General features: G+C 58.1%; 4 protein-coding genes across 16 annotated transcripts in view; 3 read left to right on the top strand and 1 right to left on the bottom strand.

Annotated features, from left to right (window-relative positions):
* The window catches only part of ZFAND6 (zinc finger AN1-type containing 6), a 40,389-nt gene extending 35,621 nt beyond the window's left edge, over positions 1-4,768 (top strand). For all 10 annotated transcript variants that reach the window (XM_055142889.1, XM_055142884.1, XM_004617613.2 and 7 more), the window contains 2 exons: positions 1,465-1,578; positions 3,846-4,768. In XM_055142889.1, coding sequence (XP_054998864.1) covers positions 1,465-1,578; positions 3,846-3,994 — 263 coding nt within the window. In that variant the 3' untranslated portion in view covers positions 3,995-4,768. The remainder of the gene's footprint in view (positions 1-1,464; positions 1,579-3,845) is intronic.
* Positions 4,769-5,865: 1,097 nt separating this feature from the next.
* FAH (fumarylacetoacetate hydrolase) lies at positions 5,866-14,511 on the top strand. Its single transcript, XM_004617616.2, has 14 exons — positions 5,866-6,046; positions 8,521-8,631; positions 9,075-9,196; positions 9,302-9,351; positions 9,939-10,029; positions 11,073-11,170; positions 11,244-11,296; positions 11,596-11,695; positions 11,780-11,910; positions 12,306-12,381; positions 12,952-12,998; positions 13,283-13,384; positions 13,970-14,087; positions 14,322-14,511. Exons 1-14 carry the CDS (start codon positions 5,966-5,968, stop codon positions 14,399-14,401), a joined length of 1,260 nt encoding a protein of 419 aa, XP_004617673.1. The 5' UTR covers positions 5,866-5,965; the 3' UTR covers positions 14,402-14,511.
* A 388-nt stretch (positions 14,512-14,899) lies between these two features.
* CTXND1 (cortexin domain containing 1) lies at positions 14,900-19,575 on the bottom strand. Of its 2 annotated transcripts, none has more exons than XM_055143923.1 (3): positions 19,223-19,575; positions 16,063-16,150; positions 14,900-15,765 (listed from the first exon to the last, which is right to left on the bottom strand). In XM_055143923.1, exon 3 carries the CDS (start codon positions 15,559-15,561, stop codon positions 15,382-15,384), a length of 180 nt encoding a protein of 59 aa, XP_054999898.1. In that variant the 5' UTR covers positions 15,562-15,765; positions 16,063-16,150; positions 19,223-19,575; the 3' UTR covers positions 14,900-15,381. The 2 variants fall into 2 exon arrangements, with proteins under 2 accessions (XP_054999898.1, XP_054999897.1); XM_055143922.1 differs by having other exon boundaries at positions 14,908-15,618; positions 19,223-19,567.
* A 3,430-nt stretch (positions 19,576-23,005) lies between these two features.
* ARNT2 (aryl hydrocarbon receptor nuclear translocator 2) overlaps positions 23,006-23,626 on the top strand; it is a 28,267-nt gene continuing 27,646 nt past the window's right edge. The window contains exon 1 of one of the 3 annotated variants that reach the window (XM_055141873.1): positions 23,006-23,226. In XM_055141873.1, coding sequence (XP_054997848.1) covers positions 23,196-23,226 — 31 coding nt within the window. In that variant the 5' untranslated portion in view covers positions 23,006-23,195. The remainder of the gene's footprint in view (positions 23,227-23,626) is intronic. The other 2 variants (XM_055141871.1, XM_055141872.1) reach the window with 2 other exon arrangements.

The raw sequence follows: 23,626 nt of genomic DNA, 5'->3' as shown, positions 1-23,626 counted from the left end.
GCAAGTGGGTGATTCTGTCAGTCAGTTCAGTGGACAGTAACCGGGACTGCTTGTGCTGAGAGTGGAGGAGCAGCAGCTAGGACTTGCAGCCAGCAGGGTCATGCAGTTCTGGCCCCCGGAGGTGTTGAGCCCAGGGAAGCAGCACAGATGAGTGGCGTGTGCTGGCATGCAGTGCCACTGAGGAGCCACTTGGTGGCTTCACCTAACACAGAGGAGGTCTAGGGGAAAGAAGGGTGCTCAAAGGGGGACCTGTGCATTGGTTGTGTGCAGTGTCGGGGGCAGGGGGTGGGGGAGTTGGCATGTGCCAGTGTGCTGGGCTGCTTGCACTGTGGTGCCCTGAAGGGGCTCTCTGCTGATCTGAGGTAGAGGTTGGGAGCCTGGTCCTGCTGAGGCACTGTCTAGGAGCAGATTGAAGGCGCAGCCCCTGACTTCAGGACACCAGAGACAGCAGGGAGTGTCAGTGGTCAGGCTGAAGGACAGCTGGCAGCTTGGTCTCCCTGAATGCAGCATTTTGTTGTAATCATTACAGTATCCTATTCTCCCTGTATTACTCCCTAGCATTTTTGAGGTTTCATGTGAAACATGCTGAGAATTTTAAGCATATTTAATAATTTCATTGAATCTTGATTTCACTTCATTTTTCTCATATTCATTGAGAAATTTGCATCGTTCTGACCACTAAACTGTAAGAAGTTTCCATGTGGTTCTTTTTTTTTGGGGGGGGGGGTCACACCCCTTGATGCACAGGGGTTACTCCTGACTCATGCACTCAGGAATTACTCCTGGCAGTGCTCAGGGGACCATATGGGGTGCTGGGAATCGAACCCGGGTTGGCCGCGTGCAGTGCCAATGCCCTGCCTGCTGTGCTATCTATCACTCCAGCCCCACCATGTGATTATTTTCTTGCCCACTCCCTTAGAATATCCAAGCGAGCAGGTGTACAGCTACTAGATAAATTAGAAATACTGCACCTTCTGGGGTATTTGCCTTGCACACGCAGGTGACCAGGGTTTGATCCCTGACATTCCATGTGGTCACCCAGGCACCTCCAGGAGTAATTCCTGAGTACAGAGCCAGGATTAACTCCTGAGCACCTCTGAGTGTGACTCAAAAAGCATATAAATAAGTAAATGAATGAATGAATGAATGAATGAATGAATGAATGAATGAATGAATGAATACTGTGCCTTCTAGAGTTCCTGTTGACATATCAGTCCTTCTCAACTTTGTATGCTTGTCTGTCTCCTGTGCATACATGCATTTCACAGAAAGTGTCCCACTGACTACCTGCCTTTTCATTTGAGCCTCTACCCAACAGGAAATCAGATCTTCTTCGGCTGGTCTCTGGTCTATGGGGGTGAGGGGTGTGGAAACAGTGACCTCCCAGGTAATTTTACTTATTAAAATAGTAAAAGCAAAATTTTACTGAGTAATTAAATTTCTCCACCTTCCTCTTTTTGTCAGCTTCAGTATCAGATACAGCACAGCAGCCATCTGAGGAGCAAAGCAAGTCTCTTGAAAAACCAAAACAAAAAAAGAATCGCTGTTTCATGTGCAGGAAGAAAGTGGGACTAACTGGTAAGGGCTGGAATGAAGTGAACAAAGTGGGATTGTGTTTTAGAATAACATAGTCACCCCTTAGATTATTCTGTTTCCATGACAGGCAATACTTAATATGCTTCCATTTTTTTCTTCAAGGAAATAAAAGTTGTTTTAATTATGTATCCCAAAAATGAAATAGCTTTTAACATTTTTTCAAGATTTCACCTGGCATTGAGAGTATCATCCCCGTCTAGTGACTGTGCCGGGCTCTAAGGGGAAGATGTGACCTGCCTTCCCGAGCTTGCTCTTGAACCAGAGCGTGAGCTCAATCCTTAGTGAACACAAAGCGCTTTGTGCTAGCAGGGCTAATGTGGACTGTGGTGAGGGATCAAGACTTGGAAAATGGTTCTTAGCTCTCCTTTAGCCCTAGTGAGAGTCCTCACAGGCCAGCCAATACCTTTCAGGTGCTGCTGTTACTCGAGAAGAGGGAGAGAGAAGGTGCTCAGTGGACTCTCTGTGTCAGGCGGAGAGAGAGCAGCTTCCTGGTAGTGAAATCAGTTGCTCTGGGAATTCAGCTCAGGGGTGCTGTTCTGTAAGAGAAGAGGAGAGACTCACCAGGGGAAGCTTCATGTAGGTGGATGCTTCCGCAGTCTGGGCCAACTCCGCCCAGACTGATGGCAACAGCACTCCAGGCAAAAGGCATGAACAGAAGCTCAGAGGAAAGCAGGAGGGCAAGAAGTCTGGCTGGCTAAGTATTGGTGCTGTGGGAATGGGCAGTGTGGGAATCTGACTGTGGTACAGGGCATGGTCACTGAGCTGCTCTCCTGGCCTAGTGCTGCCGCCAAGAGGCTCCATTTGTCCCTCATGGCATTCTGAGTTTTCTGCAAGAAGTACTGGCCCCAGACGCTGAGAGGAGAGGGGGCTCTAGCTAAGGGTTAGAGAGGAAAGGGAGTGGGGAAGGTGAACACAAAGCTCCTTGTAACTAGAGGTGCTTGCAAGGAGGCGAGAGCAGCCAGCGCAGCCTTTCAGAGCCACAGTCTGTGCGGGGATGAGTCTCTCAGACTCAGGGATCCGAGATGAAGTAAGTTTCCTCTTGACAATCTGTCTCATCCAGTGTTACTGTTGGTTTTAATTTTCATTTGTTATTATGAAATCACAGATTATTTTTGAAGTTTAAAAAACGGTGGTGAGGGGGCTGGAGCGATAGCACAGCGGGTAGGGCGTTTGCCTTGCACGCGGCCGACCCGGGTTCGATCCCCGGCATCCCATATGGTCCCCCAAGCACCGCCAGGAGTAATTCCTGAGTGCAAAGCCAGGAGTAACCCCTGAGCATCGCTGGGTGTGACCCAAAAAGAAAAAAAAAAAAAAACGGTGGTGAAAGAAGTTTACATCAGACATCAGTGTTTAAAATATTCCTGTGCTTCATTTCTAAGGCCCTAAATTGGGAAGTGGGATCGATTTTCTTAAAGACTATCCACACTCTTTATATATCTCTTTGTCATTTAACCTTTGGCTATTTCCCTATCAGTTGTAGCTTTTAATCTCTATGAAAGAACTGAACCACGTTCTTTATATGAGATTTTCTTGTAACAAATTTCTGGAAGGAATAAAATCCTTCCAGTAATGTGTTACTCAGAATTGCAGATGCTGCAGCTGAGAGAGACTCCTTTGCCTGTGTTGATGAGTTAAGCAACTTGACACTCGGGCAGCCGGGCTCTAGTCTGTCCTACCCCAGTCGAGTGGCGTCTCCACTGCAGGGTAGCTCAGGACACTAAAGAGGGGCCTTCAGAGGGGCCGGAGTGATAGCACAGCGGGTAGGGCGTTTGCCTTGCACGCGGCCGACCCGGGTTCGATCCCCGGCATCCCATATGGTCCCCCAAGCACCGCCAGGAGTAATTCCTGAGTGCAAAGCCAGGAGTAACCCCTGAACATTGCTGGGTGTGACCCAAAAAGGAAAAAAAAAAAAAAAAGAGGGGCCTTCAGAGGCTCTTCACACTCTGGTAATGGGGTTTGAAGACGATTTCCCAGTTTCCAGTGAGCCTTCCTGTCTCTGAGAGCAAGTCAGTGTGGCTACGTCCCAGGAAAGAAACGTGAGTGCAGAGAAGCTGTGCCGCAGCTCCTGTGCAAAGCTGTGGCAGACAGGCACAGGAGATGCGGCCTCAGCCGGCAGCTTGGACAATGCCTGCTGAGGGTCTCTTTTGAGCGCTGCCCTGTCGGTGTGGGCGCTCTTTCACACTAGTTATGTTAGGAAACCTAATTTTGGACCTCCATCCGACTCACTTGTGCATATCAATCATTTTCAGGGTTTGAATGCCGGTGTGGAAATGTTTACTGTGGTGTGCACCGTTACTCAGATGTACACAATTGCTCTTACAATTACAAAGCCGATGCTGCTGAGAAAATCAGAAAAGAAAATCCAGTAGTTGTTGGCGAAAAGATCCAGAAGATTTGAACTCCTGCTGGAATACAAAATCCTTTGACCATCTGCAAACTAAAAATTGACTTGAGGTTTTTTTTTCCTAGTCCTTGGGATGTAGAGCAATGTATCTTGCATAGACCTTTCAATCATGCATGTCATCAGAAGAATAGATTTTTGTTTTTGTTTTGAAAATGACTCTGAACATTTATTTCCATTGCAGTTTCTGTGGCTGAAAACTTTTAAGTAAACTTTACAAGTATTATCCTTTTAAGATCATTTTAATTTTAGTTGAGTGCAGAGGGCTTTTATAACAAACATGGAGAAATTTTGGAGGGCTGTGATTTTTCCAGTATTAAACATGCATGCGTTAATCTTGCAGTTTATTTTCTCATTGTGTATGTATATATAGCTTTTCTCTGCAGCACGATATCTCTTCTGAGAATGCCCTTCGGGGCACTAGCATCAGTAACTGAATGTATCTTAATCATTTTGGCTGCTTCTGGTTTTGTTTTGTTTTGTTTTCATTAACAAAGGTTATACATATGTTAGCATAGAGTTTCTTTGCACCCACTATTTATGTCTGAATCATTTGTCACAGGAGAATGTGTGTTGATAAGATTTTAAGTTTGTGTGTTTTCATTTGTTTGAGCGAGGGAAGAAAAGCTGTGTGCATGTCATTGCTGGCCACAGGTTTCTTTCAGATATGTTCCTGGTCTGTGTGTACAATATGAAGAATGATCTGAAGTAATTGTGCTGTATTTATGTTTATCCACCGGTCTTTGATTAAATAAAAGGAAAACAACAGTGCTTCCCTGTGTTGCGTTTTCTGTTCTTCCTGGTAGAAGTTCACTGGGTCCCTGAGTCCTGTAGGCTCTGGACAGGTTTTGTAACAGTCAGTGCCTCTTGTCTCTTCACAACCTGACCTGCACTCCTCACTTCTGAGGGATGTCAGCAGTTCTCCAAGCAAACACCACTTGCATTCTGTCACTCAGATGTTGTTCTCCCAGGATCCCTCTAAGGAAGAATGTGCTGCTCTCTGCATCCCAGGGAGCTGGGACTGTGGGCTCAAACTAACTTTCTGTCCTGGAAGGGAGATACAGTCTCAGACCCGGACTTTGCCTCTGGACCAGCATGAGCCCAGGAAAAGAAGGTGGTTATGTGGATCACCTGCGTAAGCACTGACCCTGAACACAGCCGCTCCAGCTGGCGAAAGATGCTAACAGCCGAGTGAGGAATGTGAGAGCGTGAGGGCGGCAGTGTTCTCTCCGGAATCCTGTAACTGTGCCTGTACATGTCCTCCCCAAGAATTGGAAGAAGAGATGGGGGTTTGGAAGTTCATTTGAAAACCACATCTCAGTCCCCTTTACCCACCTGGCCCCACCCACTCCCTTGGCAGAGGTCCTAGGATGAATCATGGACCTGCCACACTGGGCACATTCATGTGGCACACAGCACATTCTTGTGATATGTATGCACATATGCACAGTACTCGGGCACCCCTAACCCTAACCAGCGAGCCTGACAGGGTGGCTGAAGCCCCAAGAAGTCTGTGTGTGATCTGTAGGGCAGGACCACTGCCACCTGCAGGACTCCCCCCGCCCCATGCTGCAGGCGGGACCCCGGGATGCCAGGAGGTGAGTATGTGGGTGCCTGGGCACATGGTCTGCCCCCTCCTGACCATTTTGTTACCTGCTCCATTGAGCTGAAACTTGCGGCTGGCCCTCATGGCAGTCTGGATTACAGGCCAGGGAATTCTCCCTACGACAGGGGCCAGCTGAAGTGCTGGACCGCTGGCTCTCGGGAGGGAGGGCTGAGGCCAGTGGGGGCGGGCCCGATGGGCCGGATGGGGCGGCGCGGGCTGGAACAGGCTCCCAGGGGCCGAGGCGGAGCCGGATGGGGCGGGTGCGGGCTTGAAGTGCAGAGTCCGCAGGTCCGAACTTCGCAGAACCCGGCCTGCTTGCCACCGCTCGCTTCGCGCGCCCCTGGCCAGTCCCGCTCGTCAGCATGTCCTTCATCCCGGTGGCCACGGACTCGGACTTCCCCATCCACAACCTGCCCTACGGCGTGTTCTCCACCGCCGGCAACGTGAGCGCGTCCCCTCCCCGCGCCGGCCCCCTCTCCGCGCCATGTCCCCCCTGTTCCCGCGCTGTGTCTCCCTCCCCGCGTCGCGCCCCCTCTCCGCGCCGTGTCTCCCTCCCCGCGCCGCGCCCCCTCTCCGCAACGTGTCCCCCCCCCCTGTCTCTCTCCTCGCGCCGCGCCGTGTCTCCCCCTTCCCGCGCTGTGTCCCCCTCTCCGCGCCGTGTCCCCTTCGCACCGTGTACCCCTTTGTGCGGCGTGTACTCTTCTAGCGCCGTGTCTCCCTCTCCACACTGTGCCCCCTCTCCGCTCTCTGTCCCCCTCTTCCTGGGCTGTGTCTCCCTCTGCGCCATGTCCCCTCTCTTCCCATGCTGTGTTCTCCCCCCTTCCCACGCATGTCCCCCTCTCCGCGGCGTGTCCCCTCTCCACGCCCACCCTGCTCCACCCCCTCGACCAGCCTTGCCTAGGTCTGGCCCCCCGGGACTGCGTTTGCCCTAATTTCCTGGTTTCCATGGGCTCTGGTTGTGGGTAGGAAGAGGTGTGAGGGCAGAGAAGGGGCTTCAGTGTCTTCAAGTGTGGGTTGTTATGTGTCTCTCCATGATTCTGTTCCCACCTCCTAAAGTTAACTTGTTTTTGGGCCAGGAGCAGTGGAGCGGGGTGAGGGGCTGCCCTTTGAACTGCCCTGCTTTCAGACTTTCTAGACTCCAGAGCCCCAGAATCAGGCACCAATTCCCGCCCTCCCCCCCCCCCCGCCCCACACACACCACCACCACCACCAACAACAACAACCTCAGGAGAGGCTTGTGAAACAGCTCACCCAGACGCTGAGGCTGCTGGGCTCCGCCAGCAGTTTCACAAGGCCAGAGCCAGCCAGATGTTGCAAGGACCCAGTCTGTCCCCACTGAAACCTTAACCACACTAGCCAGGCCTGCACCCCGCACCCTCCCTGGCCAGGCTTCACACTTGGAGGGTTCCAGTTAGAGACCCCCTTCTCAGAGTGGCCTGTCTGCAGTCTAGTCACCAGGCCCTTGCGAATTCAATGGGGAAGAGAAGGGACAGCAGGGGGTGGGGGTGGGGCATGGTCTGGTGAGCCTCTCATGCTCTAGGTCCTCCAAGACTCCCTTACCTCTTTTATTGACAGTGGGTAGTTTGGGGTGGGGGGAGGCGCAACTGGTGGTGCTTAGGGGCCACTCCCAGGGTACCGGGTTCAAACCTGCTTGCAAAGAACATGCTCCTGTCTGCTGAGCTCTCTATGGCCTGCCCTTAGCTCCTCTATTCGGTGAACTCTTAGGGTCCCTGCTTAGGGGGGGGTGTCAGTCCCTCTTTCCCTCAGGAACCGTACTTCCTATGCTCAGCTCTCCAGCCACATGGGAGACATTTCTGTTTTTGGAACATTCTTTTAAAATATATATATATATATATATATATATATATATATATATATATATATATTTTCTTTTTGGGTCACACCCAGCGATGCTCAGGGGTTACTCCTGGCTTTGCACTCAGGAGTTACTCCTGGCGGTGCTTGGGGGACCATATGGGATGCCGGGGATCGAACCCGGGTCGGCCGCGTGCAAGGCAAATGCCCTACCCGCTGTGCTATCGCTCCGTCCCCCAAATATATATATTTTTATTTTTATTTTGGGGTCACACCTGGCGATGATCAGGGGCTACTCCTGGCTTTGCACTCAGGAATTACTCCTGGCAGTGCTCGGGGGACCATATGGGATGCTGGGAATCGAACCCGGGTCGGCCGCGTGCAAGGCAAATGCCCTACCCACTGTGCTATCGCTCCAGCCCCTGTTTCATGAAACTAAGAAAAGTTTCATGCCGGAACACTAACCACAATTGCCCTGGAGCTTTCTTGCTCCTCCCTCTGCAGCATTCAGCTGACTTGTGTTCTCCTCCGACAGGACCCTTTGTGCCCTCCCTGCGGCAAGACTGTATCCTGCTGGCCCCCAGTCCACACACTAGCAGCCCACCTGTGCCTCTGCCGCCCGGCGGCTCAGTGGGTGGCTGGGTGAGGACAGTCCTGTTATCCGGGCTCCTGCACACACCTGGCCCAGATAGGCCCAGCTTCTACTCGGGTCCTTCTCTGCCCTGTCCAAGCTGGACTGGGAGAAGTGGGGTGGGACCAGGACCAGGGGACTGGGGTCCTGTTCTCCCCCCAGTACTCCTACCAATCCTGCACTCCTGAGCCCAGCCAGGCCCACCCTTAACCCTGCCCGCCTCGGCCTAGGGAGTACCCACTGCATGCTCCAGGCGGCCTACATTGGTGTGGGGGAGACTGAGGCACGAGGAGGTGGCTGTAGGAGCCTCGTGGAGAGGAATAGTCCAAGGGAAGAGACAGCCCCAGGTTGGGGTGGGGGGCTCTGCCTGCTTGGCCGTCAGGCCCCTGCTTCCTCCTGCATGTTTGAGCTCGGCCGCGGGGCCCCGTCTGGGGCCTGAGCTTTGTAGATGCTGACACGTGTCCTTCTCAGCCAAGACCGAGGATTGGTGTGGCCATCGGCGACCAGATCCTGGACCTCAGCGCCATCAAGCACCTCTTCACTGGGCCTGTCCTTTCCCAGCACCAGGCCGTCTTCGATGAGGTATCAGCTCCTTTGTCCTGTGCTAGGGTGCCATTCAGTGGGGCCACAACAGAAGGGAGGCCTGGGCACTGTGTCCATGCTGACCTTCCTGTGGCTCCCGGCTGATGCCCCCACCATAGTCATTCCCTGGAAAAGGCTACACTGCCTCCCAAGGTGGGGACAGCTGTCCAAATGGACACAGCTTGACTTCCTATACGTGTCGGACCCTGGGGTCTCTGGCCACTGGGCATAAGTATCCATGAGCTGTTGAGATAATTATCCCCAGTCCTGCTACTGTGGTGGGCTGGGTGGGAATGGGACCCACAGATGGGGCCCAGCCCTTTAGACAGGGGTCATCAACAGGCCCAGCAGCTTGTGTGCAGGGCCACAGGGGAGCCAACCAAGCCGCTGGGGACAGCCAGACCCTGGAGTCCCCTGCCCACTCTTTCTCTGTTTTGATCCAGCCAACACTCAACAGCTTCATGGGGCTGGGCCAGGCCGCCTGGAAGGAGGCGCGAGCGTCTTTGCAGGAGCTGCTCTCAGCTGGCCAGGCCCGGCTGCGGGATGACCTGGAGCTCCGACGTCGGTGAGGACAGCGGGCAGGCTGGATGGGGCTCCTGGAGGTGCCATGCCTGTGATGAAATCCCCCTTCCTGCTGGATGCCCCCCAAAACCCTGCTTATGCATTTTAGGGCATTCACGTCCCAGGCGAGTGCCACGATGCACCTCCCAGCTGCCATCGGTAAGTGCGGGCCCTGCCTGGAACCCAGAGGGCGTCATCAGCATCCTGCCCACCTGGAAAGGGTCACTGTTATCCTGCCCAGCACAGATAGGCACCTTCCCCCCCACCCCACCCCCCACAGCCCTGTTCTGGCTGACCTTCTCTGCCAGCTAGTGTACCCTGCCTGACTGTCAGTGGAACGTGCCAGGTTTAGCCGCGCAGCTGGAGCCCATGGGGCAGCTGAGCAGAGAGACCTCCAGGAAGGGGGCACAGCTGTGCTACAGCCTTTTCACTCCTGACATCATCCCCACACGCCCCTGTGCCCCCAAATCTCTTCCGTCTCTGGGGCACAGCAGATCAGCACAGACAGCCCCAACCTTTTTTGTGTGCCTGAATTCTGCCCTGGGAGACAGGGAGGAGGCCACATGCCGGCCCTCTGTGCTGGTGAGCAGAGCCCCCTGGAGGGCTCAGGCCCCAGCGAGTCAGAGGGCAGGTGTAGCTGGGGTGGATGGCGCTGTGGGGTCAGCACCACCTCCGCTTCTGACTCTGGGTTTCCAGCGGCATTCGGTGAGGCTGCTTACTCATGCTTGGTAGGTCTCCCTCTGCAGGGGACTATACGGACTTCTACTCCTCCCGGCAACATGCCGTCAACGTAGGCATCATGTTCAGAGGCAAGGAGAATGCACTCATGCCCAACTGGTATGTCCACCACCCCCCTGTGAGGCACGGGAAGTGGGCACACTCAGCTGTGCCTGTCCAGCAACCAGGCCGGTAGCCCCAAGGAGCCGGGATCTGCAGGCTTTCCCCGGGTGGTGGCCTATGCTGTGCTCTCTAGCACTTCACAGCCTCCCCCTGGGGCGCTGTCCCCATGGATATTCCCGGTCGGTGACCAGCTGGCCATTTGGAGGCAGATTACAGGCAGCAACGCCGATAGGAGGGCAGATGGGTCATGGTGCCTTTCAGTCCAGTCAAGGCCATCGACTGGGCCGTGGCGCTGCCAGGGTCACAGTCTTTGACCCAAGCCTTTGTTGCTTGCTGTGCTGTGGACACTCATGGTACAACACAGTGTACCATGTGTGTGTCCTGCATAACACATTGGCCACACATTGGTTGGTGGACCTGAGGGGCCTGTGGGCAGAGATCCTGCTTTTCTGTGGGTGCTTCAGTGAATTGTGCAGGGAGGTGATGTCCAGTCAGGCTGCAGTGCTAGGATCTCTACCCCGTAGTCCTCTGAGTCCTCCTTGAGTCCTCCCCAAGTTGCTAGAGTCCTCCCCAAGTCCTCTGAATCCTACCTGAGTCCCCGAGTCCACTGGAGTCCTCCCTGAGTGCTTCTCAGGTTTCTGGTGTCCTCCCCAAGTCCTATGAGTACTCCCTGAGTTTCCCGAGTCCTCTGAGTCCTCCCCAAGTCCCCCGAGTCCTCCCTCTTCAGGCACAATTCAGCTGTTTGTCGGAAGGACTTGTCCATCCTCTCAGGGACTCTAGGAGGCCCTGTCTGCTGCTGTCCCCGAAACACTGGCTCTGGCCTGACAAGGCAGTGGTGCTGGGGGCTGACGGGGCTATGCTGGCCAGTGCTCAGGGCCACCTGGTGCCAAGGGTCATGCTCGGGGCTCAGATGCCAGGTGTGGGGCCCTTTGAGCTGCCGCCGGCCTGTGACTTTGACCCGCACTTGTGTACAAGCTTGTGTTGATTCGGCCAGTGAGGCCAGCACAGAACACTGACCTGTCCCGCCCCCCCTCCCGCAGGCTGCACCTGCCTGTGGGCTACCACGGCCGTGCGTCCTCCATAGTGGTGTCTGGAACTCCGATCCGCAGGCCCCTGGGGCAGATGAGACCAGACGAATGTGAGTACAGGCTGGCCTGTGTCCCTCTGGCCTCCCGGGGTGCCTGCTCACCAGCCCTGTCTGGCTTTTGCAGCCCAGCCCCCCGTGTACGGCCCCTGCAAACTTCTGGACATTGAGCTGGAGATGGTGAGTTGCCGGCACCCCAGCCATGCGTAGGGAAGCTGGGGCCGTGGGGGGCGCTGTTCTCCCGGCTGAGACTGGCCCGCCCATCAACTCGTGCGCTCTCTGGGTGCTCAGAGACCTGCACAGGCTGGTTCTTCACAGGCTTGTGGTGAAGGGCCCGAACACGCAGCGTGTCGTATGTGGAGGGCATAGTGTGGGAAGAGGCACCCCTGGCCCTGGCACAAGGGGAGCCTAGCACTGCCCACACCTGACCTTTGCCCTCCAGTGTCCCTTGCTCATCCCTGCCCTCCCCTCACCCCCAGGCTTTCTTCATTGGTCCTGGGAACAAATTTGGGGAGCCCATTCCCATCTCTAAGGCCCAGGAGCACATCTTTGGGATGGTTCTCATGAATGACTGGAGCGGTAGGTGTGGGCCGGGTGGGGATAAGACAGGGTGAGGATGGAGTGGCTGGGGGCAGAAGGGGCTCAACTCTGTCTCCCCTGCAGCCCGGGACATCCAGAAGTGGGAGTACGTGCCTCTGGGCCCCTTCCTCGGGAAGAGCTTTGGAACCAGCATCTCACCATGGGTGGTACCCATGGATGCACTCATGCCCTTCGCCATTCCCAACCCAGAGCAGGTAGGGAACTTGTGTGCCCTGCCTCTGTTTCACCTTTCTGCTTGCCTGTGCAGAACCATCCGATGGTGACGCCCGTGGCTGCAGGCTCAGCCCTGACTGTTCCCCTGGGCAAGTGTCAGAACCCTAAGAATCTGGAGTTGGGTTCTCAAGGCCCCCACAGCCACCCAACTTCCAGGGGCACTAGGGAAGTCCCAGACCCCAGCTCTATGGGTATAGGACGCACCCAACAGCCCCTGTACTGGCCATTAACTTCCTCAGCCTGATCTGCACTGCAGGGTTCCCTGAGGCCCGACTTGACCCCTTCCCTGCTCCCAGAGCTGGCACCACCAGCCCACACTGCAGGGTCCCAGGGAGGGGCTCCTCCCCCAGCCCCTCATTTGCCTTTACTCCTCTAGGACCCCAAGCCCCTGCCCTATCTGCGCCACGACCAGCCTTACACATTTGACATCAACCTCTCTGTTGCCGTGAAAGGTGCTGGTGGGCCCGGGGTATCCTGTGTCTGGGGGTATCCAGTCTGGGGGTATCCTAGGGCCAGGGGTGTCCTGGGGTCTGTGTGACCAACACCTCCCTGGCCAGATTTCTCTCCTGCTAGCCTAGCCCTCAGAGGCCCCATGCCCCCCTAGGAGGAAGGATTGTTTTCCTGGGTCAGAAGGAAGGGCCGTGAGCCAGGACTGCTAGTAGCAGCAATGCCTTCTGGAAAACTGCTGGCCTCAGATGGGACACTAAGGCAGAGACAGGAAGGGGTGTCCCTGGGGAAGCTAGAGCATGACCCCAGTCAACTCTTGGGGGTGGCAGTGAGGACCACCAGACTGAGGGATGGTGGGTGCACTATGATGGAGGGATGGAGAGAGAGCAAGTTCTGGGGACTGCCTGGAGGAGGGGGTATCTGGTCCAGAAACTAGTCCTGGTGCCTGGGAGCTCAGAGTTCACAGACTTAACAAAATTGGGGTTGGTGGCAGGGTTCTGGGCAGAATACCTTGTGCCTTCCACAGGGCTGTTTCCTGCTGCTGTGGGCACTCAGAGTCACTGTCTCCTTAACAGGGGAAGGGATGAGCCAGCCTGTCACCGTCTGCAGGTCCAATTTTAAGGTACCATGCATGCCGGGGCCCATTCCTCAGGCGTGGGGGTGAGAGCTTATTTTCCCAGCGCAGGAGCTGGGGGCAGAGGCATCTGTGCAGGGCGGTCTCTGTCTGCCATGAGGGCTACCTCTCTGCTGGGCAAGCATCGCGCAGGCCAAGGGGCTGTCCAGGAGGGCTTCCTGGAGAAGGTGGGAGGAATTGTAGCTCAAAAGGAGTGAGAGGTGGCGAGCCCCTGGGCTTGTGCTTGCCTGGCCTGCATGGCTGCCCTGCCCACAGCGCCTCTGTGCCCGTAGCACATGTACTGGACGATGCTGCAACAGCTGACCCACCACACCGTCAATGGCTGCAACCTGCGGCCTGGGGACCTTCTGGCTTCAGGGACAATCAGCGGGCCGGTGAGTGGACTGTCACAGGGGTCAGACCCTGGTTTCCTGCCTCCGCACTCACCCTGGCTCAGAGTTCTTCCCCCACTGTGGCTTGGGCAGGCGGGCAGGCACCTGACAGCTGCAAGGCCAGGACCTGGTGTGTTGTCTGCTGTCCCCAGGGCGCCACTGCCCAGCCACAACCCTGCTGTGCCTGCACAGGGAGCACTGAGATGAGACAGGCTATGCCAAGCCCTACCTGCAGCTAGCCCCAGGCACCCCGTTTCTGGGGAAGCGACTCTGAGGTCTGGGATGTTTCCCTTTCCTTTATATGAAGTGTGTCTGAAACCCAAAAATAACCTGTTCAACCCTGTGGGCCGAGTGCCCCAATTCCCGATGTTGGGGGACCTAGATGTAGGTTAGCAGGGCTGCTTGGCCCCCTGGGGTGCCAGCTCCTGAACAATGAGCGTCGGAGCCTGGCTCTGGGCTTGTACAGGTGGGTGGGAGCCCCACAAGAGAATACCAGGAGAGGAGCATAAGGAGGAGAGCCCCAGGATGGGGGCAGCAGGCCTTGTGGTACTCGGCTGCTGCTGCCATGCTCACACTGTCTCCTGGAAGGAGCCTGAGAGCTTTGGGTCCCTGCTGGAGCTGTCCTGGAGGGGTACAAAGGCCATCGACCTGGGCGCTGGACAGACCAGGAAGTTCCTGCTGGATGGGGACGAGGTGATCATCACAGGTGAGGTCACTGCCAACCATATACCCTCAGCACCTCCCCCTCCCCGGTCCCTCGGCACCTCACTGGACACTAGCCACTATCCCTTGGCTAACACAGCCCCAAACCTGCTCTGTCACTCTCCCTGAGCTGGTGCCCCGGGAAGTGGGAGCTGTCCATCCGTCCACTGTCCTCCCACTGGCCTCCTGAGCCCCCCAGTGCTCTGAGCACTGAGCTGCCACCCACTCTCTCTTCCAGGCCACTGCCAAGGGAACGGCTACCGCATCGGCTTCGGCCAGTGTGCCGGGAAGGTGCTGCCTGCCTTGTCTCCGGCATGAGGCCCCTGTGTACTGTGGGGAAGCCCCGAGCACCCCCAGATCAAGCTCCCCATTGGTGACAAATAAAGCAGGTGGCATGTACCGTCCTGGCACATGCCCTGGCAGTCTGAGTGGTTGCTGGGCTTTGCTGTATCATGGGGCTCTGGCATTGTGACGCATCAGGTGGGGAGGCTGGAATCTGTGGAGTTTCCACTTGCTCAGACCCATGTCCATGTCCTGGAGTCAGCGTCCCCACGTCCCCACCTCTTGGAACCTTCGGCTAGCATGTAACCCTCAGCAGTTCCCTGAGTGGTGCTTGTCCAGACAAGGCAGGGGTGGGGGGCAAGGGGCTTCAGTGACCCGGTGGCAAGCCCTCTTGAGGTAACAGCATGCTCATGGTAGGTGTGTCTGTGAGTTACAGTGGGGTACACGGGATTTGTGGGTGTGTCTGAGGAAGAGTATCGGGGCTCATGGGTGTGTCTAAGAGTCGGGCAGGACATGGGGGCACGTGTTTGGGCTAGAGTAGAGGACAGCTCTTCTTGGACAGGGCTGGGGGGACAGTACTGCCCCCTGTCTCTGCCCACCCCAGGATACCTGGTGTGGTAGACTCATGGCAAGCTGGGTGACCTGACTATGCCCCCTTTCCTCGCCACCAGAGCTACCTGTGTGGGGAGCAGTATGTGGGGGTCTGCAGCTCTGGGGGTTCCTGTTATGCTGGCGCGTGTCCGAGTGCAGCCCGCGGGTCCTAAGGAGTAAAGACTTGACAGCCCAGAGGTGGCTTAGAGGGGGCAGCCCCCGCCTTCTCTTTGTATGTCCCGAAGTTTCCAAGTGCACAGCTAGTTAACCCACAGGGAGGAAGAGAGGGGCTCCTGCGGTGTTCGGAGCCCCCAGTGCTGGCAGAGTCCCCGATGAGCACACTATGGTGTGCGGTCAGTTCTGGACCCTACCCGTGCTCCCCAACCTTTGCCTCCCGGGGCGATCCCTCTTCCTGGTGGGGCGTCTCAGTCGTCCAGATGCTGCTCCTCCCAGGTGGAGGTGGGGATGGCGCTGTAGGGGTCCATGATGACCTTGGCACAGCGCACGATCATCAGCAGCAGGAAGAAGCAGAGGAAGCCGAAGCAGGCCAGCGTCAGCCCCTTGTCCACATCCAGGTACGGGGGCTCGGGTGTGGGCGTGTCCATGGCCAGGCGGCGGTGACGGTGCAGGTGGGCTCGGGGCCGGCTATGACCATCTTCCACCTGCGGGAATCCCTCGGGCAACAAGGAGTCCTGCAGGGCTGCCTACCTCTGAAGCCAAGTGAGGAGAGGGGTGCTCTTGGGTGTAGGGGTGTGGTCTCTTGGAGCTTGGATGTAGGGGGTGGGCTCGGATGGGCCCTTCCCGCTGACCTGGGTGGAGCCATGGTGTGAAGCTGGGATGGGCAAACCCTGTCCCTCCTTTTCCCTCCTGCCTGTGCTGAGTTGCACAGCGCAGGTCCTCACTGAGTTGCACCCTTCGCACAGCGCCAGTGTGGAGGTTCAGGGGGACTGAGGGTGGGTGGTGAATTCTAGGGAGTACCAGGAGGCCTCTGCCTGTTCCCCATTCCCACTCGGGGTATGGTATCAGCTGATCTCAGCTCAGCCCAGGATTCCTGCAGTGCTTAGGAAGGGGACATCGAGGCATGGGAGCTTCTACTGGGCACCCACCTGCCAGCAGAGGGTTACCAGGTTCCAAGGGCCTTCAGGTGGGGCATGATGCAGGGCTGCTCCAGGGGGTGGGGCAGGTCAGGCCCATCTGCAAGAGGGGACAGAGACTGGCAGAGGGGATGGAGACTGGGAAGGACAGAGACTGGAACGGGGTTAGAGGCTGGGAGAAGGGTAAAGGTGCTGGCCCCAACAATCTGGGAGGCAAGAATGACCCTTGGTTCTGAGTGTGCTTTCTTTTCTCCTCTCTTCTCTCCTCAGAAATCAACATCTTTAAATAGCGTGGTGATGGACTGGAGGTGGTACTTGCCTTGCACGTGGCTGACCCAGGTTCGATGCCAGCCCTGCCAGGAGTGATCCCTGAACTCGGAGCCAGGATGTGCCCTGAGCTTGAAGGCACGCACACACACACCAAAAAGCTGAAAACTAACCGTAGAAACCATTAAATCACACACACAAACATTCATCTGAGTTCCCTGGTGTGAGCCTGAGCTGCAGATGTCCAGAGAATGGCCTCCTATGCCCTGGACAGTGCTGGGGCCTCACGCTCCAGGTGTGTGTGCAGCTGACAGCGGCAATACCCCCTCCATGTTCTGCCATCACTCTAAATCTTGTGCATTTTCATGAACTACTTGTGGGTCTGTGTGCTGGAGGAGGACTGTGGGGAAACCAAGTCCCAGCTGTATCCCCAGTTCAGCCTCAGTCTTAGGGCCCACCTGAGGGTGCCCTGCCACCCCCTCCCTGCCCTCCATCTGGGCTGGGCTCTGGTCTCCATCATGGCAGTTTAGGGGCTCCTCTGGGCTCAGGAAACCCTCCTCTCCGGGCCCAGCTCCTTCCCACTCCTGCCAGCCTGGCCCTTTCTGAACTGCAGGCTGGCAGCAGCCCCCTCAGATAAGGAACTTGGGGACTGGTGGTTCCCCGACCCCCGCAGAGCGAAAGCCCGGGCAGCTATGAAGGGAACAGGCTCCGGAGGCTCATCTGCTTCTGAGTCAGCGGGATCTTCCAAGGCATCTGTCAGCCTGACACTTGGTTCGGGAAATAAGTCTGTGGCAAGTGTCGCACAGATAGAGCCTGGGCCAGGAGTGAGGCTTGGACCACTCCGTGGAGGCTCCTATCTGGTCTATGGGTGGTGTCCCCGGCCCAATAGGGCCCCGCAATCTGGAACTCAGGGCCCAGCCAGCAGGACCCTGAGAGGCTTCCAGGTAACAAATGGGTGTCCAGTGACTCAGGAAAACAAACACCTAAACAGAGGGCACCCTGGAGGAAGTGTCACAGAGCTATGCAGCAGTCAGGGGCCACACTGTGGACTGGCTTCTCCCCAGACTCCACAAAGCACAAGTGTGACGTGAATGATCAGACAATCTGTCCTGAGTACCCTCCCAGGAGCAGCTCCTGTCTATTCTTTCTTGCCCAGTCACGTCCCACAGGTCACGCGGGACAGGGAGAGATGTGGCAACTGGCCTGGGCTGGGAGGTGCTGGGGCGCCTGTGCCTGTACCTGCTCACAGCCCCACGGCGTGTCCTGCTGGAATTTTCTGGGGCAGCTGCAACTCCACCACAGGGAACCTGAAGTCTGGCTGCAGGCAGCTGCAGATGCGATGTGACAGAGCGGGGCATGACGTGGGGTGTCTGCTGCCTGGCAGCACCTGCACCGTGAGCACTGCCAGGGGAGGGGCCCCTAAGGCCTTAGCAGCGGCATTTTCCCGAGAACTTGGTGGATAAGATCATCACCCCCTGGGAGGCTGGGGCCAGGCTTCTGACCTCATGGGCCCCACGGCCGCCCTACTGGAGGGAAGCAGGGGGCTCTTTTCTGGAAACGCTCTTGTTCCCTGCTTAGGTGAAGGCAGGGCATCCGACCCAATGTTTTGCACACAGGCGGGTCTTGATTGGCCGGAGCTGGGCCAGCGCACAAATGTTCACTGGAGGAAGGCCCGAGAGAGCAGGAGCGAGTCCTGCCATCCGCTCGCTCCCAGCAGCCTACCTCCTGTCTTCCAGGCTGAGTAAAGGGCCTTCTGCTTTACAGAACCTCTGACCCACCACAGCCACGATAATGATCAGCCAGAGATCCTCTGTGATTTTCCAAACTTACTTGAGCCCAGAGGCACCATTCAGCACACACCTATGACTCGTGTGTCATGCAGAAATCACAAACAAGGACCAGAAAAGCCAGTGGGTAAGTGGCCAGCAGGGTTGGCACGGTGTGCCAGGAGGGCAGAGGCAGAGCTGGGCCATGTGCTGCCTGCCCGCTTCTCTTCGGGAGAAATGAGCCCCCAGTGTGCCCTGGGAATTCCTGGGAGGTGAGTCCTGATTGCACAGTTTCCTCCCTTGCTGGCGCCTAAAGCCTGGCACAGACCTCTGCCAGCATTCCTGGAAGTGGGGCCTTTGTCCAACTCCATCTGAAAATGCGTCCATGGTTCGGACATCTGAGCAGCATCAGGGGGCCCTGGACCCACAGTGAGGTTCCCAAGGACCTGGTGTCAGGCTGAGAAGGCTCTGGGGAGCAAGAGTGTACCCCTACCCCCATCAGAACTGTAGCAGGCACCACCAGATGGAGAAATCCTGCCTTTGAAGGGACCTGCAGACCCGGAACCCCGTTTCAGGACCCAAAGCCATTTCAGCCCATGGATGACAGACCCGTGTATCTTTCCTGGCAGCCTGCCCTTCCAGAACCTTCCTGTAGGCAGGGGAAACTTGATGAGATTTAGCGCCAGGGAACATCCCTAGATCTCCCACCCAAGACCCCATTCATGAACCGGGTCCCTGCCATCTCCCTGAGATGGGACAGAAGCTAGTGAAGACCTGAGCTCTGAGGCAAGAACAGAGACAGGCAAAGGCAATGGAACTTTCCCCAGAAGTTCTGGCTGCAGCGACCTTTGGCAGCCCGGAAAAACATCTCCTATTCATCCGGTGACCTGGGCCCCGGGGGAATTTCTTCTTAACTTTAACTCTGCTTGCCTTCCCGCCCTTCTCCTGGCTGAGCGTTCCAGGCTCCCCTGGGACCGCACAGCTCGGCAGGAGATAATTTGCCCCAGCACCTGGGGCTGCAGTCCCCTCTCCCCCACCTTCCCCACTGCCCCCCTTCCCGTATGCAACTCAAGGTGTCCCGAGACCTGCGCTGGGACCAGAGCTTACCCTGAGTGCCCCGCTGCTTCCGGGGTTCTTACCTGGCCCCAAAGGCGTCGGGTCAGGGGGCCGGATCCTGGAAGCCCCGGGCGCTTCCCTGCACGGGGCTAAACCGGCGCGGCCTTTGCGGGGTTCCCACCCGGCCCGAGTGCGGGAGGCCCAGCTGCAGCTGAGTCAGCGCCCCGGCAGAGGCGGCGACCGAGGGGGGCTGTGAGCTGAGCCGCAGCCGCCCGGGCATTTTAAAGGCGAAACCCTGGATGCGGTTCAAGAGGAAAGGCGGGGCGCGCGGCACGGACGGCCCCCGCCGGGGGCGCAGGCCGGTCTGGGGGCCCCTCGCCTGCATCCCTCCTGGCGCCCCTGAAGGCGCCGCCCCGTCCTGCGGAAGCGCCGCCCCGCACCCCGCAAGCCGCATCTTCTCCGCCAGACCCGAGCCCGCAGAGCTGGGACAGAGCCTCTGCCATGGAACGCGGGGGGATCCCGGCCCGGGCAGTACCGGAGATCGTGACTGAGCTCCCCGGGGGACGAGAACTCGCCCCGCTCCCGCCCTGGGCTCAGGTGCGCGCTCGCTGGAGCCGCGACGCGCGGGACGCGACTAGTGCAGAGTAAGGGAAGGCAGGGCGGGCCGGAGTGGGCAGTGCAGGTCACGCAGCTGGTCCGCATGCTGAGGTCCGCTTGGGACAGTCTGCGCCGATAGGTGCGGGGCGGGCACGGAGTTGGGAGCGGCGCTGGGAGGGCGGTGCTCTTGTGGGTCGGGTCCCCACGCCGCAGGGAGCTGCTGAGTGTCTGGGGAGGCCAGAAGGAACCCCGCATGTTCCACTTGCCGGGCGCCACAACGGCCGGCAGGGCTGGATGCGTGGTCCCCAGGCACAGACAGAGAGAAACTCCAGGACGCTGAGCTGCCCGTTCCAGCTTCTGCCAGTGTGCATGGCCGCCTGCGAGTTCTCTCGTGAATGCAGGTTCCCATGTGAAAGCATGTTCCCACGGTTTTTTTTTTTTTGGGGGGGGAGTTCCCGTGTGAACACAGGTTCCTGCGTGAACACAGGTTCCCATGTGAAAGCACATGCCCATGGTTGCCGGAGTTCCCGCACGAATACGTGAAAGCATGTTCCCATGACTGCGGGAGTTCCTGTGCGAACACAGGTTCACTGTGAACACAGATTCCCATGTGAAAGCACATTCTCATGATTGCGGGGGTTCTAGCGAACACGGGTTCCCGTGAACACAGGTTCCCATGTGAAAGCACATTTCCATCATTGCGGGGGTTCCAGCGAACACAGGTTCCCCCGTGAACACAGGTTCCCATGTGGAAGCACGTTCCTATGAGTGTGCGGGTTCCTTCCCGCTGTTTCTCAAGTTCTCGCATGAGCTCACTGACAGGCAATGCAGGCGAAGTCACAGGTGGCGTTCGCAGGTCGGAGCTTCCCCTCAGTTCAGCCCTTCAGTTCTCAGTAGGCTACTAGAGGGTCAGCACTTGAGGGGAGGAGGCCCTTCCTGCCTGCTGTTGTTCTCACGCGGAGCATCCCCCAAACCTTGCATGGCGATGCCCCGTCCTAGCCCCAGACAAGAGCTGCCCCTGAGTAGAACCTGAGCAAGGCCCAGCCCTGCCCACTCGGCCACCCCCACTGCCCACATGGTTGTGGAGGCCACCTTCAGCCAGGTGCCTCCGTCAGCTCAGGCCCAAGGGTCACACCTGACAGCCAGACCCAGGTGGGGCTCAGAGGCCAGCATGTACCCATTCTTGTGACTGCTGTCACTTGGGTCCCACACTAGTGGTTCATTTGTGTTTTTGTGTTTTGTTTTGGGTCACACCTGGCGATGCTCAGGGGTCACTTCTGGCTCTGCAGTCAGGAATCACTGCTGGCGGTGCTGGGGGCCCCCTGTGGAATGGTGGGGATCGAACCTGGGTTGGTCACATTCAAGGCAAACACTATCCCCGCTGTACTATGGCCCCGGACCCCATGTGACAGATTTTTCACTGTGAAACAATACCAGTGTATTTGGGGCTTGGGGTCATCCCTCAGGCAGAGTCTGTGCTTGACCCTTGGAGTCCCCTCTCAGCCCCCAGCAACCTGTCTGTCTGCAGAAACTGAAATCCACAGAGTCATTAGGTCTGCAGGGCAGGAACTGTCACTGCAGGTCAGGCATTGCCCATGGGTACAGCATCGGGGGAAGCCCAGTAGGTGACCTTGAGGCCCCCTGAGGCTGTCATCCTGGTGGCATAAATCTGCTCCTTGGACCGGGCAGCCACCCCTGGAATCCAGAGTTCAGGCTGGGAAAGGTTCAGTGGTACAGCCAATGGTCAGGCCCTGTCTGGGACAAGTTGTAGTCCACCCACTCTCTGTTCTTATAGTGTGTCTGAGAGTCTGAGGCTGAGGAATGAGGCAGAGTGTCCCCCTTACATCAGGGTACAGTGACTGAACAGGGCCACATTCTTCTCTAGATGCCATATGACTGTCCCTTCTGGATACAGGGTGGTGTGGGTGGAGAGGAAGTCCTATCCATGTGTCCTGTCCTCTAGGCTGCTCAGTACTCTGACCCCCGTGCATCAGGCGACAGGCAGGAGCACCTGGTTCCCTGCCTGCAGACCCCGCCTGAGGGGCAGCAGGGGGCCCAGCAGAGGCAGCCAAGCTTCCAAGAGGCTGTCTCAAGAAACATGGACTTGCTGACCTCCAGTTTCTGTTTTTGCAGGATTTGAAGGCCCAGCTCACAGTTCCTGCAGACCATGGGGCCTGGACCCCAGCTGGAGGGAGTCTGCACCCCAGTGGCACTGAAGGGGTCCTATCCCCCTATCCTATCCAGGTACAGAGATGAGGGGAAGCCTATAGGTGTAAGCAGAGGAGACAGGCAGGAGCTCCGCAGTAAGAAAGTAAGCACTGCCCCATGCGGGTTGTGCACACAAGTGTACCTATCTGCATGCATGCGTATGCAGGAGTCTTGTGGGCATGTGTGGCTGTGTATACATGTGTGCACATGCAGTCTATGGGGAAATGCCCCTCTCAGGGAAGGGAGGTGCAGAGGGGGCTTGGGGACCACAGACATGGATTGAGGGTGCTATTGGGGGTCTTGTCTGTTTAGGCTCCCAAGGAGGGTTGGTCTGCTGGGGGTAGTCCCTACCCAATAGATCTGTCATGGATGTCTTATGCTTTCCCGTTTCCAGTCCCAGCTTTCCCTCTGAGCCCAGTTCTCAGGCCAATGACCGTCCCCTGACCTCCTCGGTCCAGGGTGACCACAGTGTCACCAAGGCCACCCACACTTCCTGGGACAGAATCTTGCTTCTCTGGCTTTGTCTCCTCCCACCCAACTATTCTCACGGGTGCCCGACACGGCTGGGTGCCCGGCACGCTGGGGATTGTGCCAGCGTGGTCTAGTTTGTCCAGCAGTCACATGAACACCACGAGGGGCCCCCTTCCATGGCTGCGGGCACCCGGTGTGAGGCCACTGTACCCCGTGTGCCTCCCCCCAGGGCCTCAGATTTTAGTCCTTGCTTGTTGCTCTGGGCTGCAGCAGGCAGGATGGGGACCCTGTGGGCATGAAGCACCTCTCACCTGTGCCCACCTAGGGCAGGGTCCCGGCAGGTACCCTCTGACAGACGCCAGCTCTCGGCTTGGGGCGTCGGGGGCACCCGCGGTGACAGTCCTTGATTTGGAGGGAACCCTGGGCCCGGCTGTCCAGGGCTGTCCAGGGCCGCGCCCCAAGGCCAAGTGCACAGCGCTGCGCCCTTTGTTCCCGCGGAGTCTCCAGGCCCCGCTGCCCCCGGAATATTAATGGGCTCCCCGCCCCCGGCCCGGGCCGCGCCCCTCCCGGGGCGTCCCCGCCCCCCGCAGGCCAGCACCTGCGCGGCTGCCGGGCCCGGCCTGGGGGTCCGCGCCCGCTCCCCAAGTCTCGCGGTGCTGCGGCCGGCCGGGAGCCCCCGCCGCGTGACAAAGGCCCGGCCGGGCGGCGGGCGGCGGAGCGCGTGGGAGCCGGCCTTTGTGTGGCGCCGCGCAGGCTCCGCCGGGGCCGCCCTCCCGCAAGATGGCAACGCCGGCCGCCGCCAACCCCGCGGGTGAGTCGCGGCGCCCCCCGCCCGGCCGGGCCTCGCGGGTGGCGGGCCGGGCGGGGAAAGTTTGGGGCCGGGTTCCACGCCGGGGCCGGGCCCCCTCCGCGCCCGGCTCGGGCGCAACCCCGCCCCCACCGCCGAAGCTCGGCCCAGCTCGCCGCCGCCCGGGGATGTGGGGGGCTGGCAGGGGGCGCTGGCGGAAGCTGGTCCCGCATCCGGACCCTCCTGCTCGCCTGGGACCTGGGACAGAGGCAGGGGCGATCGCCGGTTTCCCCCATCCCACTGGGGCCTCTGGAAGGGGGAGGAGGAAAGGAAAGGAAGCGGGGGCTGCTGGAGGCACGGGGGCCTTCTTCTGAGTGTGGGCACCAGCCCAAGGGGGCCTTGCTGGAGGGGAGGGGGCAGTGCT

This window comes from Sorex araneus, chromosome 6, assembly GCF_027595985.1.
Source record: "Sorex araneus isolate mSorAra2 chromosome 6, mSorAra2.pri, whole genome shotgun sequence".
Taxonomy (NCBI): domain Eukaryota; kingdom Metazoa; phylum Chordata; class Mammalia; order Eulipotyphla; family Soricidae; genus Sorex; species Sorex araneus.
Note: the sequence above shows the minus strand (reverse complement) of the source record. Positions and strands in the feature narration are given on the sequence as shown.

Excerpts from the sequence above, each read along its gene's own strand:
- FAH (XM_004617616.2), top strand. The coding sequence starts at position 5,966 with ATGTCCTTCATCCCGGTGGCCACGGACTCGGACTTCCCCATCCACAAC. Across the intron at positions 11,911-12,305 it reads CCATTCCCAACCCAGAGCAG|GACCCCAAGCCCCTGCCCTA; the intron begins GTAGGGAACTTG and ends TTACTCCTCTAG. Across the intron at positions 12,382-12,951 it reads CCTCTCTGTTGCCGTGAAAG|GGGAAGGGATGAGCCAGCCT; the intron begins GTGCTGGTGGGC and ends TCTCCTTAACAG.
- CTXND1 (XM_055143923.1), bottom strand. The coding sequence starts at position 15,561 with ATGGACACGCCCACACCCGAGCCCCCGTACCTGGATGTGGACAAGGGG.